Genomic DNA, 19,584 nt, shown 5'->3' with positions numbered 1-19,584 from the left:
ATAACGGCCAAGGACCGTTGGGTCCGTTCTTTATCCTTTAAACGGGTCATTTTTCCCCAAACTCTCTTTATATCTTCCAAGGACCACTGTCCCTTGGAGACACCATATTTCTGTTCAATTTCGGTACACGTTTTAGCCAAATTCAACTGTTGTTCTATATATCCTTTTAACTGCCGAAGGATTTCATCTTTGGAAACATCTGCCAGGGCCCGCCCGCCTTTGACGGTGTTTGGTAACTGTCGGTCGTCTTCGTCACATTGTATCGATTCATTCAGGGAGGGAAGGGGGTCTCAAGCCGCGGGCTTTGTAGCCGAGTCGGTATGTTGTCAAATACCGCCGAGTCAGACGTTTATAAGGGGGTCTCGAGCCTCAGAAAAGTTCGAAATTGCGTGGTAGGGAACCGAAATTAGACAACGGCCGAGGACTTTTTAACGTAAAGAGGAGTCCTTACCTCCGGGGTGCCGATATAGATCTGATGTCTCGGGCTTCGGTTTTAATCCTCCAGCGATCCTGCCGACTATGCCAAGTTGTTAGATCCCATCAGTTACAAAGAGAGACGAAGTCCGATCGTAACTTTTAGAAACTTTATTGCAGGACGTGATTGTTACAAAGCAAAGAAAAAGAACATGCAAAAGAACAAAACAAAAGAGCAAAACAAAAGAACATGTGCTCACTACAGCAAGTCTTTCTTATAGCTATTCAAACAAAACTAGTAACCCCCCCCCCCCCTCCCCTTTGCTTCTGAGTGGTTTGTAGACTTCTGTTATCATTGCATGATTGGTTATTTTATTTTGGCATTTTATTTCAGTAGTTTCACATCCCCCCTCCTTGAACTGTTAGGCTGATTATTAAACAATAGGCTACTATTAAGCTATCTGCAGCTGTCCTGTTAGCTTCTGCTTGTGAGTTTTTTTTATAAACTGTCTCCACAGCTCCACAGTTAGTTTGTTAGTAATTCATAATTAGTTGGTTAGCTTACTTTTGATCTGTCCCCAAACCCGGGATATTACAGTGTTGGAGAAAACCCAGATTGTGCCCAATTGTTGAACAAATTCTCCGGACTCGGACGTTGAGAATCAAACACTTTATTGCATGATATCATGGGGGTGCACACCTTACCTAAATGTGGTCCAGTGCTGCTCCCGACAGCTACAAATCGTCGTGGACTTATATAGTGTAAAAGAAGCAGAGCTAGCAGTTTCACAATTAAGCATAAACCACAGGACAACCACAAGACCACCTGCAGCTCTGTGCCCTTTGCAAAGTCCGAGGTCAGTAGAGCGTTAGTTCGAGCATAACACGCTAGTTCCTTAATTCAATGCCCACTCCAGACTATATCTGGCCGTTACTTCTGGCTAGGTTGCACAAACATGATAAAAGCGGAAGAGTCAGCAATGAACAGTCGGCGTTCACTTCCCCAAAATCCATCATGAGCTCTGTCTCTTCCTAAGATAGTTGATTGTGGTCAGTTGCTCTGTCTACATTTTATGACCATTGGTTAGGTTAGCTACAAGCTGCGTCCTGTTTTTCTATTTCTACAAAGTTAAGTAATAATTAGCAAAGCTCAGAAAATTCTCCAACATACAGTACAGCAGGACCCGGTGTATCCTGGGATATTACAGTATGGCAGGTTCTGGTGTAACCTCCAGAAAGCTTGTTATAGAAGGATGATGCTGGAGCCTATTTTTACTCAGTTTGTACAGAGTAAAAGGATTTCAAACATGTAGCCCCTCCGTCAAATACTTTTACCAGTCTCAGTAAGTGTCTGCTTATAAGTGCTTAAGTAAGTCCCCAATTAACACCCTCCACTGCATATAATTAAAAAATTCATTCACAATTAACAGATTAATATCCCGGGATATTACAGTACGACTGGACCTAGTGTGTCTTGGGATATTATAGTACTACAAGGACACGCTGTATCCTGGGATATCTCTGATTCTCTCTCTCATTCTCTCGCTCTCCAGCAGGACTAAAGTCTGACTCCCAGATCCCTGTTACTGTCGGGATTGTACTTGTGATCCTCGGGCTGATCATCGTTCTCGTCATTGTGGCTGTCGCTGTCTATAAGAGGAAAGGTAGGAATTGGAGAGAATATGGACAGGGCCTCACTGGGGGAGAGGAAGCCGTGGGCCCCAGAGAGTGGAGGAGGGCAGACTGTGAGGCTCAGGATGTAGGGGGTGAGGCTCAGGGTCATGAGGAAGGGTACAGATTTAGGATGGAAAGGCTGAGCTGAGGGCCCAGAGTCATAGGTGGGGCTTATTTTGGAGCAAAGGAGCTCAGGGTGGGCACAAGAGAACCAGGATCGGGGCTCAGGGTTGGGACGAGGGGACCAGGATTGGGGCTCAGGGTTGGGACGAGGGGACCAGGATCGGGGCTCAGGGTTGGGACGAGGGGACCAGAATCGGGGCTCAGGGTTGGGACGAGGGGACCAGGATCGGGGCTCAGGGTTGGAACGAGGGGACCAGGATCGGGGCTCAGGGTTGGAACGAGGGGACCAGGATCGGGGCTCAGGGTTGGAACGAGGGGACCAGGATCGGGGCTCAGGGTTGGGACGAGGGGACCAGAATCGGGGCTCAGGGTTGGGACGAGGGGACCGGGATTGGGAATCAAGGTGGGGACGAGGGGTCCATGATCGGGGCTCAGGGTGGAGAGAGGGGCTCAGTGTGGGGGAGGGTCCGTCTCTTGCTTTCATTCGGAGTTCCTGCCTGTCTCCAATCCGATTTTCTGTTATTCTCTTGTCACTCACTGAGTATTCCTTGTTTTTCAGTGACAGGGACGAGCGGCTACAATCCTACAAAGAGTAAGCTGACCATCAAACATCATCTGGATCTTTGTGTAACTGTGTGAATCATTGCTCATTGGGTGTCTGACACACAACAGCTCATTTCTATGGCTTCCTCCATCTCTGCCTTACTCTCTCTGTGTCTCTGTCCATTTCTCTCTCTCTCTCTCTCTCTCTCTCTCTCTCTCTCTCTCTCTCTCTCTTTCTTTGTATCTTGCATGCTGGCTCTATCTCTGTCTTTCTTTCTCTGTGTGTGCATCTGTGTCTTTGTCTTTGTCCATCTCTCCATTTTTCTCTCTCTCTTTGTCTTTGTATCTTGTTCACTGACTCTGTCTCTATCTCTCATAGTGAACAGTTTGTTAATGCCTGTCCTTCCATTAACAGCTTCTGATAAAGGGGAATCCTCATCCAGCTCCTCCGCCAATGCCTGAGGTATGAATCGTGTTGATCAATCGTATGAGCAGATCCTTCCCTGGCCTTCTAACTGGGCTATGACAGCTGGTGTTAACTGTACAATCTGGTGGGTGGAATCTGAATGCAGTGTCTGTCTCTCCCTGTATAGTCACTAAAGACCAGCTCGTACAATTCAACACTGAGCTTTGAGACTGGCCCTCTGGAGATGGCTGCTCCTTAACTGTCGGAGGCTGGAGATATCCTGGGGAGGGGGTAGGGATTGAGGATAAAGACCCCTGGAAACGTCTCACAATGGGCGGCAAAGTGGCGCAGTGGTTAGCACCGCAGCCTCACAGTTCCAGGGACCTGGGTTCGATTCCGGGTACTGCCTGTGTGGAGTTTGCAAGTTCTCCCTGTGTCTGCGTGGGTTTTCTCGGGTGCTCCGGTTTCCTCCCACAAGCCAAAAGACTTGCAGGTTGATAGGTAAATTGGCCATTATAAATTGTCACTAGTATAGGTAGGTGGTAGGGAAATATAGGGACAGGTGGGGATGTTTGGTAGGAATATGGGATTAGTGTAGGATTAGTATAAATGGGTGGTTGATGTTCGGCACAGACTCGGTGGGCCGAAGGGCCTGTTTCAGTGCTGTATATTTAATCTAATAATCTAATCTGGACGTGGATTCCTGTCAGCTGCTCAGTTTCCTTTCCAGAGGTTTAGAGTTGTCATTCTCCCAGAATCGGTATTACTCCTATTTGGGGAGTGGGTCTGATGGGTTTTGTTGGCGTTTGCGGAGTAGGTCTGATGGGTTTTGCTGGTGGTTGGGGAGTGGAGAGGGATCGAGCTAATAGAGAGGGATGACCTAAGTTCAGGAAACTAGGATGTAGAAGCGGTTTGGGTCGAGATGAGAAATGATAAAGGCAAGAAGTCACTTGTGGGAGTGGTGTACAGGCCCCCGAACAATTATCACATTGTAGGACAGGGTATAAAGGAAGAAATAAAAGCAAAATACTGTGGATGCTGGAAATCTGAAATAAAAACTGTCTGCGTGGGTTTTCTCCGGGTGCTCCGGTTTCCTCCCACAAGCCAAAAGACTTGCAGGTTGATAGGTAAATTGGCCATTATAAATTGTCACTAGTATAGGTAGGTGGTAGGGAAATATAGGGACAGGTGGGGATGTTTGGTAGGAATATGGGATTAGTGCAGGATTAGTATAAATGGGTGGTAGATGTTCGGCACAGACTCGGTGGGCCGAAGGGCCTGTTTCAGTGCTGTATCTCTAATCTAATCTAATCTAATCTAAAACAAGAAACGCTGGAAATGCTCAGCAGGTCTGGCAGCATCTGTGGAGAGAGAAGCAGAGTTAATGTTTCAGGTCAGTGACCCTTCTTCAGAACTCAAGAAGAAGAGTTAGGGTTAGGGTTTCTTGTTTTTATAAAGGAAGAAATACTGGGTGCTTGTCAGAAAGGTATGATGATAATCATGAGGGATTTGAATCTACATATAGATTGGAAAAATTAGATGGGCAAAGGTAGCCTTGATGAGGAGTTCATAGATTGTTTTTGGGATAGTTTCTCAGAACAGCACATTCTGAAGCCAACCAGAGACAAGGCTGTACTACACCTGGTATTGTGCAATGAGATAGGATTAATTAATGACCTCATAGTGAAGGCGCACCTAGGCAGCAGCAATCATAATATGATTGAATTTTACATTAAGTGTTAAAGAGAGAAGAATGGCTCCAACACAAGTATTTTAAACTTAAATAAGGGCAGGACCGGGACTGATGTCCTCGGGGGAGTATTTGCTGGAGTGGTTGGGGAGGGTTTAAACTAAAAGGGCAGGGGGGAATGGGAACCTTTTCAAGGACTCAGAGGGGGAATCAAAGAAAAGAACAAAAGACAGTAAGGGGAATAAGAAAAGTGATAGGCAGAGAAATCAAGGGTCAGAATCAAACAGGGCCACAGTGAAAAATAGTGGGAAGAGGACAAGTAATGTTAAAAAGACAAGCCTTAAGGCTTTGTGTCTTAGCGCGCGGAGCATTCGCAATAAAGTGGATGAATTAGTCGCGCAAATAGATGTAAACAGGTATGATATAGTCGGGATTACGGAGTTATGGCTGCAAGGTGACCAGGGATGGGAAATGAACATCCAGGGAAATTCAGTATTTCGGAAGGACAGACAAAAAGCAAAAGGCGGTGGAGTTGCATTGCTGGTTAAAGAGGAAATTTAATGCAATAGTGAGGAAAGATATTTGCTCTGACGATGTGGAATCTTGTATGGGTAGGGCTGAGAAACATTAAGGGGCAAAAAACGTTAGTGGGGGTTGTATATAGACCCCCAAACTGTAGTGGTGACGTTGGGAATGGCATTAAACAGGAAATTAGAGATGTATGCGATAAAGAAACATCTGTAATTATGGGTGATTTTAATCTGCATATAGATTGGGCAAATCAACCGTAGAGGAGGAATTCTTGGAGTGTATACGGGATGGTTTTCTGGACCAATACGTTGAGGAACCAACCAGAGAACAGGCCATCCTAGACTGGGTATTGTGTAATGAGAGAGGAATAATTGACAATCTAGTGGTGTGAAACCACTTGAGGACGAGCGACCATAATATGATAGAATTCTTCATCAAGATGGAGAGTGACGTAGTTGATTCTGAGACAAGGGTCCTGAATCTTAGTAAAGGAAACTACGAAGGTATGAGGCGCGAGATAGCCATGACAGATTGGGAAGCGTTACTTGAAGGGATGATGGTGGATAGGCAATGACAAACATTTAAAGAGCACATGGATGAACTGCAACAATTGTTTATTCCTGTCTGGCGCAAAAGTAAACTGGGAAATGTAGCCAAACCATGGCTTACAAGGGAAATTAGAGATAGCATTAGATCCAAGGAAGAGACATATAAATTTGCCAGGAAAAACAACAGACCTGAGGATTGGGAGCAGTTTAGAATTCAGCAAAGGAGGACCAAGGGATTGATTAAGAAGGGGAAAATAGAGTACGAGAGCAAGCTTGCGGGGAACATAAAAACTGACTGTAAAAGTTTCTATAGGTATGTGAAGAGAAAAAGAATGGTGAAGACAAATGTAGGTCCCTTACAGTCAGAAACGGGGGAATTTATTATGGGGAACAAAGAAATGGCTGACCAACTAAATGCATACTTTGGTTCTGTCTTCACAAAGGAGGACACAAATATCATACTAGAAATGTTGGGCAATACATGGCTTAGTGACAGAGAGGAACTGAAGGAAATCAGTATTAGTAGAGAAATCCCAGAGTACTTAAGGAAGTGGCCCAAGAAATAGTGGATGCATTGGTGGTCATCTTCCAAGACTTTGTAGACTCTGGAACAGTTCCTACAGATTGGAGGGTAGCTAATGTCAACCCACTATTTCAAAAAGGGAAGTAGAGAGAAAGCAGGGAATAATAGACCAGTCAGCCTGACGCTGGTAGTGGAGAAAATTCCAGAGTCCATTATCAAAGATTTTATAGCAGACCACTTAGAGAACACTGGTAGAATCAGGCTGAGTCAGCATGGATTTACGAAAGGGAAATCATGCTTGACAAATCTACTAGAATTCTTTGAGGATGTAACCAGTAGAGTTAATGAGGGGGAGCCAGTGGATGTGGTTTATTTGGACTTTCAGAAGGCTTTCAACAAAGTCCCACATAAGAGATTAGCAAGTAAAATTAAAGCGCATGGGATTGGGGGTAGTGTATTGCGATGGATAGGAAATTGGTTGGCAGACAGGAAACAAAGAGTAGGAATAAATGGGTCTCTTTCCGAATGGCAGGCAGTCACTAGTGTTGCACCGCAGGGATTGGTGCTAGGACCCCAGCTATTCACAACATACATTAATGATTTAGATGAGGGAACTAAATGTAGTATTTCCAAGTTTGCAGATGACACAAAACTGGGTGGGAGGGTGAGTTGTGAGGAGGATGCAGAGAGGCTTCAGGGTGATTTGGACAAGTTGAGTGAGTGGACTAATGCATGGAAGATGCAGTATTATGTGGATAAATGTGAGGTTATCTACTTTTGTAGCAAAACCAGGAAGGCAGATTATCATCTGAACGGCTATAAACTGAGAGAGGGGAATATGCAGCGAGACCTGGCTGTTCTCATACACCAGTCGCTGAAGGTAAGCATGCAGGTGCAACAGGCGGTAAAAAGGGCAAATGCTATGTTGGCCTTCATAGCGAGAGGATTCGAGTACAGAAGCAGGGATGTCTTGCTGCAATTATACAGGGCCTTGGTGAGGCCACACCTGGAATATTGTGTGCAGTTGTGGTCTCCTTATCTGAGGAAGGATGTTCTTGCTATAGAGGGAGTGCAGTGAAGGTTTACCAGACTGATTCCTGGGATGGCGGGACTGACGTCTGAGAAGAGATTGGGTCGGTTCGGATTATATTTGCTGGAGTTCAGAATAGTGAGGGGGGATATCATAGAAACCAATAAAATTCTAACAGGACTTGACAGGGTAGATGCAGGAAGGATGTTCCTGATGGTGGGGGAGTCCAGAACCAGGGGTCATAGTCTAAAGATGCAGGGTAAACCTTTCAGGACTGAGGTGAGGAGAAATTTCTTCACCCAGAGAGTGGTGAGCCTGTGGAATTCACTACCACAGAAAGCAGTTGAGGCCAAAACATTGTATGTTTTCAAAAAGGAGTTAGATATAGCTCTTGGGTCTAAAGGGATCAAAGGATATGGGGCGAAAGCCGGAACAGGCTACTGAGTTGGATGATCAGCCATGATCATAATGAATGGCGAAGCAGGCTCGAAAGGCCGAATGGCCTACTCCTGCTCCTATTTTCTATGTTTCTATGAGGGAATGAAAGCAGAGGTAGCAAAAGTGAACTGGCAAAGTAGGTTAAGGGATAGGTCAATAGAGATGCAGTGCAGACATTTAAGGGCTTTTTTCAGAATACACAGAATAGATACATTCCAACGAGAAAGAAAAATTCCAAGGGGAGGACCCACTATCCGTGGTTAACTAAAAACATTAAAGATAGTATCAAACTTAAAGAAAAAGCATAAAATTGCACAAAGATGAGTGGCAGGTCAAGATTGGACAGAATATAAAATAGCAGCAAAGAATGACTAAAAGATTAATAAGGAGGGAAAAGTTAGAGTACGAGAGAAAGCTGGCAAGAAATATGAAAAACAGATGGTCAGAGTTTCTATAGATATTTTTTAAAAAGAGTTAAACTGAGCGTTGGTCCTATAGAAAGTGAATCTGGTGAATTAATAAGGGAAAATAAGGAGATGGCAGATGAATTGAACAAATAGTTTGCTTCGGTCTTCACCATAGAGGATACAAGTAACATTCCAGAAGTAGCTGTAAATCAAGAAATGAAAGGGAGGTAGGAACTCAAGAAAATTACAATCACCAAGGAAGTAGTACTGAGCAAATTGTTGGAGCTGCGAGCTGACAAGTCCCCAGGTCCTGATGGCCTTCATCCTAGGGTGTTAAAAGAAGTGGCCAGTGTGACAGCAGATGTGTTGGTTTTGATTTTCCAAAATTCCCTAGATTCGGGGAAGGTTCCATTAGATTGGAAAATAGCCAATGTAACTCCTTTATTCAAAAAGGGAGGGAGATAGAAAGCAGGAAACTACAGGCCAATTAGCTTAACATCTGTCTTAGGAAAAATGTTAGAAGCTGTTATTACAGATGTTATGACTGCGCTTAGAAAAATTCAAGGTGATCAGGCAGAGTCAACATGGCTTTGTGAAAGGGAAATCATGTCTAACCAATTTATTGGAGGTCTTTGAAGAAGTAACATGTCCTGTGGATAAAGGTGAACCGGTGGATGTACTGTACTTAGATTTCCAGAAGGCATTTGAAAAGATGCCATATAAAACGTGATTGCAGAAAATAAAAGCTCATGGTGTAGGGGGTAACATTGGCATGGATAGAAGATTGGCTAGCTAACAGGAAACAGAGAGCAGACATAAATGGGTCATTTTCTGGTTAACAAGATGTAACGAGTGGTGTGCCACAGGGTTCAGTGCTGGGGCTTCAACTTTCTACAATTTATATAAATGACTTATATGAAGGGACCAAAAGTATGGTTGCCAAATATACTGATGACACAAAGATAGGTAGGAAAGTAAGTTGTCAAGTGGTCATAAGGAGGCTACAAAGGGATATAGATAGGTTAAGTGAGTGGGAAAAGATCTGGCAAATGGAGTATAATGTGGAAAAATGTGAAATTGTCCATTTTGGCAGGAAGAATCAAAAAGAAGCGTATTATCTAAATGGTGAGATTTTGCAGAGCTCTGAGATGCAGAGGGTTCTGGGTGTCCTAGTGCATGAATTACAAAAGGTTAGTATGCAGGTACAGTAAGTAAATAGGAAAGCTAATAGAATGTTATCATTTATCGTGAGGGGAATTGAACAAAAAAGTAGGGAGGTTATGCTTTAGCTACACAGGGCATTGGTGAGACCACATCTAGAGTACTGTGTACAGTATTGATCTCCTTACTTAAGGAAGGATGTAAGTGCGTTGGAAGCAGTTCAGAAAAGGTTTACGAGACTAACACCTGGGTTGTCTTATGAGGAAATGTTGGACAGGCCAGGCTTGTATCTGCTGGAGTTTAGAAGAGTAAGAGGCGACTTGATTGAAACATATAAGATTCTGAGGGGTCTTGACAGGGTGGATGTGAAAATAATGTTTCCTCTTGTGGAAGAATCTAGAACTAGGGGGCCACTGTTCAAAAATAGGGGGTCACGCATTTAAGACAGAGATGAGAACTTATTTTTCTCTCAGACCATCGTGAGTCTTTGGAACTCTCTTCCTCAAAAGGCGGTGGAAGCAGAGTCTTTGAATATTTTAAGAGCAAGGGGGTGAAAGGTTGTTGGGGGGAGACGGGAATGTGGAGTCGAGGTTACAATCAGATCAGCCATGGTCTTGTTGAATGGCGGAGCAGGCTTGAGGGGCCGAGTGGCCTACTCCTGCTCTTAATTCGTGTGTTTGCAAGAGTGGTTTTGCTGGTGTTTGGGGGTCTGATGGGTTTTGCTGGTGTTTGGGGGTCTGATGGGTTTTGCTGGTGTTTGGGGGTCTGATGGGTTTTGCTGGTGTTTGGGGGTCTGATGGGTTTTGCTGGTGTTTGGAGGTCTGATGGTTTTGCTGGTGTTTGGGGAGTCGGTCTGATGCGTATTTTTGGTATTTGGGGAATGGGTTTATTCATTCATTTCACAGGGTGTGGGCATCACTGGCCAGGCCAGCATTTATTACCCATCCCTATTTGCCCATGCGAAGGCAGTGGTGAGCTGCCTTCTTGAACCGCTGCAGTCCATGTTGGGCAGGTACGCCCACAGTGCTGTTAGGAAGGGAGTTCTAGGATTTTGACCCAATGACAGTGAAGGAATGGCGATATAGTTCCAAGTCAGAATGGTGTGTGGCTTGGAGGGACCTTGCAGGTGGTGGTGTTCCCATGCATCTGCTGCCATTGTATTTCTAGGTGGTAGAGGTCATGGGTTTGGAAGGTGCTGCCTGAGCAGCCTTGATGTGTTGCTGCAGTGCATCTTGTAGGTGGTACACACTGCTGCCACTGTGTATCGGTGGTGGAGGGAGAAAATGTTGTAGATGGGGTGCCAATCAAGCGGGCTGCATTGTCCTGGATGGTGTCGAGCTTCTTGAGTGTTGTTGGAACTGTACCCATCCAGGCAATTGGAGAGTATTCCATCACACTCCTGACTTGTGCCTTGTGGATGGTGGACAGGCTTTAGGGAATCAAGAGGTGAGTTACCCGCCGCAGGATTCCTAACCTCTGACCTGCTTTTGTAGCCACGGTATTTATATGGCTACTCCAGTTCAGTTTCTGGTCAATGTTAACGCCCAGGATGTTGATCGTGGGAGATTCAGCGATCGTAATGCTATTGAATGTCAAGAGGAGATGGTTAGATTCTCTCTTGTTGGAGATAGTCATTGCCTGGCACTTGTGTGACGCAAATGTTACTTGCCACTCATCAGCCCAAGCCTGGATATTGTCCAGGTCTTGCTGCATTTCTACACGGACTGCTTCAGTATCTGAGGAGTCGTGAATGGTGCTGAACATTGTGCAATCATCAGTGCACGTCCCCACTTCTGACCCTATAATTTGAAGGAGGGTCATTGATGAAGCAGATGAAGATGGTTGGGCCTAGGACACTAGCCTGAGGAACTCCTGCAGTGATGTTCTGGAGTGAGATGATTGACCTCCAACAACCACAACCATCTTCCTTTGCGTTAAGTATGATTCCAACCGGTGGAGAGTTTTCTCCCTGATTCCCATTGACTCCAGTTTTGCTAGGGCTCCTTGATGCCACACTCGATCAAATGCTGCCTTGATGTTAAGTGCAGTCACTCTCACTTCATCTCTGGAGTTCAGCTCTTTTGTCCATGTTTGAACCAAGGCTGAAATGAGATCAGGAGCTGAGTGGCCCTGGTGGAACCCAAACTGAGCATCACTGAGCAGGTTATTGCTAAGCAAGTGCTGCTTGATAGCACTGTCAGTGACACCGTCCATCACTTTGCTGATGATCGAGAGTAGACTGATGGGACAATAATTGTCTGGGTTGGATTTGTCCTGTTTTTTGTGCAGGATATACCTGGGCAATTTTCCACATTGCAGGGTAGATACCAGTGTTGTAGCTGTACTGGAACAGCTTGGCTGGGGGTGCAGCTAGTTCTGGAGCACAGGTCTTCAGTACTATTGCCGGAATATTGTCAGAGCCCATAGCCTTTGCAGTATCCCATGCCTTCATCCGTTACTTGATATCACACGGAGTGAATCGGATTGGCTGAAGACTGGCGTCTGTGATGCTGGGGACTTCAGGAGGAGGCCGAGACGGATCATCCACTTGGCACTTCTGGCTGAAATTTTGCAAATGCTTCAGCCTTATCTTTCCCACTGATGTGCTGTGCTCCCCCATCATTGAGGATGGGGATATTTGTGGAGTCTCCTCTTGTTAGTAATTTAATTGTCCACCACCATTCACGACTGGATGTGACAGAACTGCAGAGCTTAGATCTGATCCGGTGGTTACAGGATCACTTAGCTCGATCTGTCGCATGCTGCTTATGCTGTTTGGCATGCAAGTAGCCCTGGCTTTCAGCTTCACCAGGTTGACACCTCATTTTGAGGTATACCTGGTGCTGCTCCTGGCATGCCCTTCTGCACTCTTCATTGAACCAGGGTTGGTCCCCTGTCTTGATGGTAATGGCAGAGTGGGGGATATGCTGGTCCATGACGTTACAGATTGTTACAGCACTGGAACAAGATATTGCTTCAAACTGTTCCACCTTATCTTTTCTTCTCTTTAGTCTCCCTATTTGCATGTGTGTATCGTATGTTCATGCCAGTGTGGGCATGTTTTATATCCGTAGGCGTGAACCGTATTATAGTTTAAGTTTTATGGTTTGATGACATTTCATCTTTCTTCTTTAAACTTGAGAAAGCCTGTGTGAATTGGTTTCTCTGTTGTGTTATTGGAAAACTGAGAACAAGGATTCACAAAGGGGGAGCTCAAAACACTTTGTTTAAAATTAAACCCTGTTACAATAAGACCAGGTGAAGATAGTAACAGACCCCTAGACACCTTTCGCAACTGGTTGTAACATGGGTTTTGCTGGTGTTTGGGGTCTGATGGGTTTTGCTTGTATTTGGGGAGTGGGTTTGATGGGTTTTGCTGCTGGTGTTTGTGGGACTGATGGGTTTTGCTTGTGTTTGGGGAGTGGGATTGATGGGTTTTCCTAATGTTTGGGATGGGAAGGGTTCTTGTAAGATCTAGGGTTTGCTTTAATTTAATTGTAAGACTTGGCTCAATTACAATTACAGTCTCAGTTGGGACAGTTGATCTAAAAGGGACTTCCAGCTCAGATTAGCTACAAAACCACATGGTTACGAGGGTGCTTTCACAGGCTTCACAGACTTTATTAAGTTTTCCTCAATAAGCACAAAATCGTGATACTTAGCAAAGGGCAGTGGTCAGCAGTTGTGTTCATGATGGAACACTGGTCCTCAACCTCCAGTTAACTTGTCCCTTGTTTGAGGTTGATTTTCTATCTTCTCTTCTTGATGATGATGCGTACATTTGGGATCTTAAAAGCTCTTTCTTTATACATTTTCCCAGCTTGGTTCTGTGCCATATTAGGAAAGCCCTGATGTCTGTTCATCTGATTGGTCAGTCGTTACCTAACTGCCCTTCCATGATGGTACCTTGAGCCTGGTTTAGGTCATTTTCATTGTCATTCAAGGGGCTCCAGATTCATGATTCTTTGCTGTGTATTTATCAGCAATGACCACTTAATGAGATTGATATGCACTTGTCCCGTTTCACAGCTACTTGGCTGGACATGTTTACGGGCCAAGTGCTGGAAAATGAGATTAGAATAGATAGGTTGATGATGGCTGGCACAGACACGATGGGCTGTAGGGCCTGTTTCAGTGCTGTATAACTAGATGACTCTATGACTATTATTGCTTGGATACATATGAACAGCGTGCGTCGGCGGTTGGTGGATCAGCTGCAGGTCCGGCAAGACCTGCCTACTTATAGGGGCCTTTTGGAGGATCCCCATGAGTATAAAAAGCTCACACACCATTAGTAGAGTCTGTAAAATTATTAGTAGATAAGTTGGTGCTGTGTAATTGGTAAGTTTGTAGACTCAAGTTGATCAGGCTGAGAGCTGTACTCAAAATCAATGAACCAGAGTTTGACAACTAAGGTTCATGGGGGGGAATGTTTGAATTTACGTGAGCTGATAATCTGATTATCGGAATTTGGATTTTGGTTAACCGAGATTAATCAGAACAATGTAAGTAGCAACTATATCAGACATGTTGGCTACATCCCATGTCAAGGTGCGAGTATCGGATATTACCCAGAACAATGGAAGCACCCAAGCAGTATCACTTAACTATTTGGGATTGTTTAGGACATCCAGGACACTTTGTAAAGTAGGGACTCACTTCAATAAACATTCTGAGCACCATGTAATAGAACTCACAAAAAAAGGGTGCAGAAATATCAGGAGACAGCCCTTTGTTGGAGGGAGAACACACAAGTCAGCTGGAGGGACAACATCAGGAGAGCACATAGGACAATCAAAGGGATAACTTCTACAAGTTTTTATCATCTTCGGGTTGCAAGAAATAGATTGTATGAATCTATTGTATAACGGTAATAGTTATTTGCATTGATAGTTTTGTTAGTATTGGTGTCTGAATGACAAACTTGCATTCGGACAGCACACTTGAGCCTGAATCATGAGGAATCATTTCATTGTGTTTGATTTATTTGGCATTGTCAACATGGATTTATGAATGGGAAATCATGTTTGAAGAACCTGTTGGAGTTTTTTGAGGATGTTACTAACAGAATTGATAAAGGCGAGTCAGTGGACATGGTATATTTGGATTTTCAGAAGGCTTTTGATAAAGTCCCCCACAGGAGATTGGTTTGCAAAATTACAGCACATGGGATAGGAGGTAATATATGGCGATCAGGATTAAGCATGGATTAAGGATTGGTTAACAGGCAGAAAACAGAGAGTAGGAATAAACGGGTCATTCTTTCGTTGGCAGGCTGTGACTAGTGGGATACCACAGGGGTCAGTGCTTGAGCCCCAGCTGTTCACAATGTATAATAATGATTTGGATGTGGGGACAAAATGTAGTATTTCCAAGTTCATGGATGACACAAAACTAGGTGGGAATATGTGTCGTGAGGAAGATGCAAAGCGGCTTCAAGGAGATTTGAACAGACTTCGTGAGTGAGCAAGAACGTGGCAGATGGAATATAATGTGGAAAAATGTGAGGTTATCCACTTTGTTAGGAGGAATATAGATGTGCAGAGTATTTCTTAAATGATAGATTAGAAAGTGTAGATTTACAAAGGGATCTGGGTGTCTTTGTCAATATGTCACTGAAAGCTCACATGCAGGTGTGGCAAGCAATTAGGAAGGCTAATGGTATGTTAACCTTTATCACAAGAGGATTTCAGTGCAGGAGTAGTGAATTCTTTCTTCAATTGTATAGAACCTTGGTTAGACTGCACCTGGAGTACTGTGTGCAGTTTTGGTCCCCTTACCTTAGGAAGGATATTATTACTATAGAGGGAGTGCAACAAAGATTCACCAGACTTGTTCCCAGGATGGCAGGACTGTCCTATGAAGAGAGATTGGGAAACTGAGCCAGTATTCTCTAGAGTTTCTAAGAATGAGAGGTGATCTCATTGAAACCTACAAAATACTTAAAGCGATAGATGAGATGTTTCCCTTGGTTGGGGAGTCTAGAACCAGGGGACACAATTTCAAAATAAGGGGGAAGCCACTTAGGACTGAGATGAGGAGAAATTTCTGTCCTCAGAGCGTTTTGAATCTTTGGAATTCTCTACCCCAGAGGGCTGTGGAAGCTCAGTCATTCAGTATGTTTAAAGCAGAGATTGACAGATTGCTAAATACAAATGACATAAGGGGATATGGGGATAGTGTGGAAAAGGCAATGAAGTGGATGATCAGCGATGATCATATTGAATGGCAGGGCAGGCTCGATGGGCTGAATGGCCTACTCCTGTTCCTATTTTCCTATGTTCCTAAAGGATAAAGCTAGAGGTTACAAAAATAATAAAAGGACACAACTAAAGGCTCTGTATCTGAATGCAAGTAGCATTCAAAACAAAACAGATGAACTGAGAGCACAAATAGAAATAAGTAAATAAGTAAATCTGATAGCCATTACAGAGACATGGCTGCAGGACGACATAGATTGGGACCTGAATATTGAAGGATACATGACATTTAGGAAGGACAGGAAGCTAGGAAAAGGTGGAGGGGTAGCTCTGTTAATTAATGATGGGATTAGCGCAATTAAGAGAGATGACTTAAGTTCAGGAGACTTGGATGTAGAAGCAGTTTGGGTAGAGATGAGAAATCATAAAGACAAGAAGTCACTTGTGGGAGTGGTGTACAGGTCACCTAACATTAAGCACACTGTAGGATAGGGCATAAAGGAAGAAATATTGGCAGCTTGTCAGAAAGGTACAGCGATAATTATGGGGGATTTTAACCTGCATTTAGACTGGAAAAATCAGATGCGCAGAGGTAGCCTAGATGAGAAGTACATAGAACGTTTTCAGGATAGATTCTTGGAACAAAACATTCTGGAACCAACCAGAGAACAGGCTATACTAGACCTGGTATTGTGCAACAAGATAGGATTAATTAATAACCTCATAGTTAAGGCGCCCCTAGGTAGCAGTGATCATAATATGATTGAATTTTATATTCAGTTTGAGGGAGGGAAGAGTGGGTATGAGACTAGTATTTTAAACTTAAATAAGGACATTTACGAGGGCATGAAAGCAGAACTAGCTAAAGTGAACTGGTAAATCAGGTTAAGGGATAGGTCAATAGAGAGGCAGTGGTAGACATTTAAGGAGATATTTCAGAATATACAGAATAGATACATTCCAATGAGAAAGAAAAATTTCAAGGGTGAGACCTGCCATCCGTAGTTAGCTAAAACAGTTAAAGATAGTATCAAACTTAAAGAAAAAGCCTATAATTGTGCAAAGATGGGAGGGAGGCAGGTCAGAAGATTGGACAGAATATAAAAAAAACAGCAAAGAATGACTAAAAGATTGATAAGGAAGCTAAAATTAGAGTATGAGAGAAAGTTAACTGGAAATATAATGACAGATAGTAAGAGTTTCTATGGATAGCAAAAAAAAAGTTTAAAAAAGTGAGCATTGGTCCTATAGAAAGTGAGTCTGGGGAATTAATATTGGATAATAAGGAGATGGCAGATGAATTGAACAGGTATTTTGCATCAATCTTCACTATTGAGGATACAAGTAACATCCCAGTATTAGCTGTCAGTCAGGAAATAAAAGGGAGGGAGGAACTCAAGAAAATTACGATCACTAGGGAAGTGGTACTGAACAAATTGTAGGAGCTGTGAGCTGACGAGGCCCCTGGTCCTGATGCACTTCATTCTAAGATCTGAAAAGAAGTGGCTAGTGAGATAGTTGATGGGTTAGTTTTAATTTTCCAAAATTCCATAGATTTGGAGAAAGTTCCATTAGTTGGAAAATAGCGAATGTAACTCCTTTATTCAAAAAGGGAGGGAGACAGAAAGCAGGAAACTACAGGCCAGTTAGCTTAACATCTGTCATAGGGAAAATATTAGAAGCTATTATTAAAGACATTATAACAGGGCATTTAGAAAAATTCAAGGTAATCAGGCAGAGTCAACATGGTTTTGTGAAAGGGAAATCATGCTTAACCAAATTATTGGAGTTCTCTGAGGGAGTTACATGTGCTGTGGATGTATTGTGTTTAGATTTCCAGAAGGCATTTGAAAAGATGCCGCATCAAAGGTTATTGCAGAAAATAAAATCTCATAGAGTAGGGGGTAACATATTGGAATGGATACAAGATTGGTTAGCGAACAGGAAACAGAATAGGCATAAATGGGTAATTTTCTGGTTGGCAAGATGTAACGAGTGGTGTGCCACAGGGATCTGTGCTGAGGCCTCAACTTTTTACAATTTATCTAAATGACGTAGAAGAAGGGGCTGAAGGTATGGTTGCTAAATTTGCTGATGACACAAAGATAGGTAGGAAAGTAACTTGTGAAGAGGACATAAGGAGGTTACAAAGGGATATAGATAGATTAAATGAGTGGGCAAAAACCTGGCAAATGGAGTACAATGTGGGAAAGTGGGAAATTGTCCACTTTGGCAGGAAGAATAAAAAAGAAGCATTTATCTAAATGGTGAGAGATTGCAGAGCTCAGAGATGCAGAGGGATCTGGGTGTCCTAGTGCATGAATCACAAAGTGTTCGTATGCAGGTACAGCACGTAACCTCATAGAATGTTATTGTTTATCACGAGGGGAATTGAATACAAAAGTAGGGAGGTTATGCTTCAGCTATACAGGGCATTGGTGAGACCACATCTGGAATACTGTGTACAGTACTAGTCTCCTTATTTAAGGAAGAATGTAAATGCATTGGAGGCAGTACAGAGATGGTTTATTAGGCTAATACCTGGAATGGGTGGGCTGTCTTACAAGGAAAGATTGGACAGGCTAGGCTTGTATCCTCTGGAATTTAGAAGAGTAAGAGGTGACTTGATTGAAACATACAAGATCCTGAGGCGTCTTGACAGGGTGGATGTGGAAAGGATGTTTCCCCTTGTGGAAGAATCGAGAACCAGGGGTCACTGTTTAAAACAGAGATGAGGAGAATTTTTTTCTCGCAGAGCGTTGTGAGTTTTTGGAATTCTCTTCCTCAAAAGGTGGTAGAAGCAGAGTCTTTGAATATTTTTAAGGCAGAGGTGGATAGATTCTTGATAAGAAAGGAGGTGTAAGGTTATCGAGGGTAGGTGGAAATGTGGAGTAATCAGTTCAGCCATGAATTTATTGAAAGGCAGAGCAGGCTCGATAGGCCATGTGTCCTACTCCTGCTCCTAATTTGTATGTTCGTACGATTTCCTAACACTCTGTAACAGGCTTGAGGGGCTGAGTGGCCTCCTCCTGTTCCTGTGTTTACTCTGGGCAGGCAAGGTGTAGGACAGTGAATCTCTCTCTCTCTGGTTAACCCTGTCCTTGTCCTGTGTCTCCTCCCCACTCTCCCCTCCCTAGGAACAGCTGAAGACTCTTGCCAGTGAGATGGTGAAGGACTCCCCAGAGTTTCACTGACTGCAGTCCCAGTTCACTGTGCTTTACAATGAGAGCCTGCAGCTCAAGGCCCAGATGGACAATGGCCACAATCTGCTCTTCACCACCCGAACCACAGTCGAGTGAAGGACATCACTGAAACAACATGAGATCTAGAGATGGGACTGATGGTGTTTGAAAGAACAACCTCATTGCTGGAGAATACAGCTTCAAATTTTCATTAGTTATTTAATGTGATCAGAATTGTCCAGTCTTTGGAGTTTTCCAATTCAATCTCAGAAATCAAAAATATAAATATACACGGACTGAACTTGATGTATCTGTTCAATTAAAAAAAAGTTTGAAAAATGTCGCCTCAGAGTTTAATACAGAGAGATTGTCTGCAGTACAAAGGGACACATCACTTCACACAGAAAATGTATCTTCCTATTGACAGTATCATGAAAATATATTACCCAATTCTTGCTGTCATTGGTGTTCCTGGTAAGTGACTATAGCCATTGAAGTTGTGTAAATCTGTGTGCGAGCTGGTCTCTGGTTTTATTCAGTGACTCTTTTTCCAGTATATTGATGACTGTATCGGTGCTGTTTCCTGCTCCTGTCCCGGACTGGAAAACTTTATCAACTTTGCTTCCAGTTTCCACCCTTCTCTCACCTTTACATGGCCCATCTCTGACACTTCCCTTCCCTTCCCTTCCTTTCCTCGACTTCTCTGTCTCCATC

General features: G+C 43.6%; 1 protein-coding gene across 2 annotated transcripts in view; it reads left to right on the top strand.

Annotated features, from left to right (window-relative positions):
- The window catches only part of LOC137346252 (class I histocompatibility antigen, F10 alpha chain-like), a 101,387-nt gene extending 82,178 nt beyond the window's left edge, over positions 1 to 19,209 (top strand). Inside the window, exons 5-8 of one of the 2 annotated variants that reach the window (XM_068009702.1) lie at positions 1,968 to 2,078; positions 2,771 to 2,803; positions 3,170 to 3,217; positions 18,826 to 19,209. In XM_068009702.1, coding sequence (XP_067865803.1) covers positions 1,968 to 2,078; positions 2,771 to 2,803; positions 3,170 to 3,216 — 191 coding nt within the window. In that variant the 3' untranslated portion in view covers position 3,217; positions 18,826 to 19,209. The remainder of the gene's footprint in view (positions 1 to 1,967; positions 2,079 to 2,770; positions 2,804 to 3,169; positions 3,218 to 18,825) is intronic. The other variant, XM_068009700.1, reaches the window with a different exon arrangement.
- The last annotated feature ends 375 nt before the right edge of the window (positions 19,210 to 19,584 follow it).

The sequence above is a fragment of the Heterodontus francisci genome, chromosome 29, assembly GCF_036365525.1.
Source record: "Heterodontus francisci isolate sHetFra1 chromosome 29, sHetFra1.hap1, whole genome shotgun sequence".
NCBI classification, from domain to species: domain Eukaryota; kingdom Metazoa; phylum Chordata; class Chondrichthyes; order Heterodontiformes; family Heterodontidae; genus Heterodontus; species Heterodontus francisci.
This window is presented reverse-complemented; position numbering and strand designations above follow the sequence as displayed.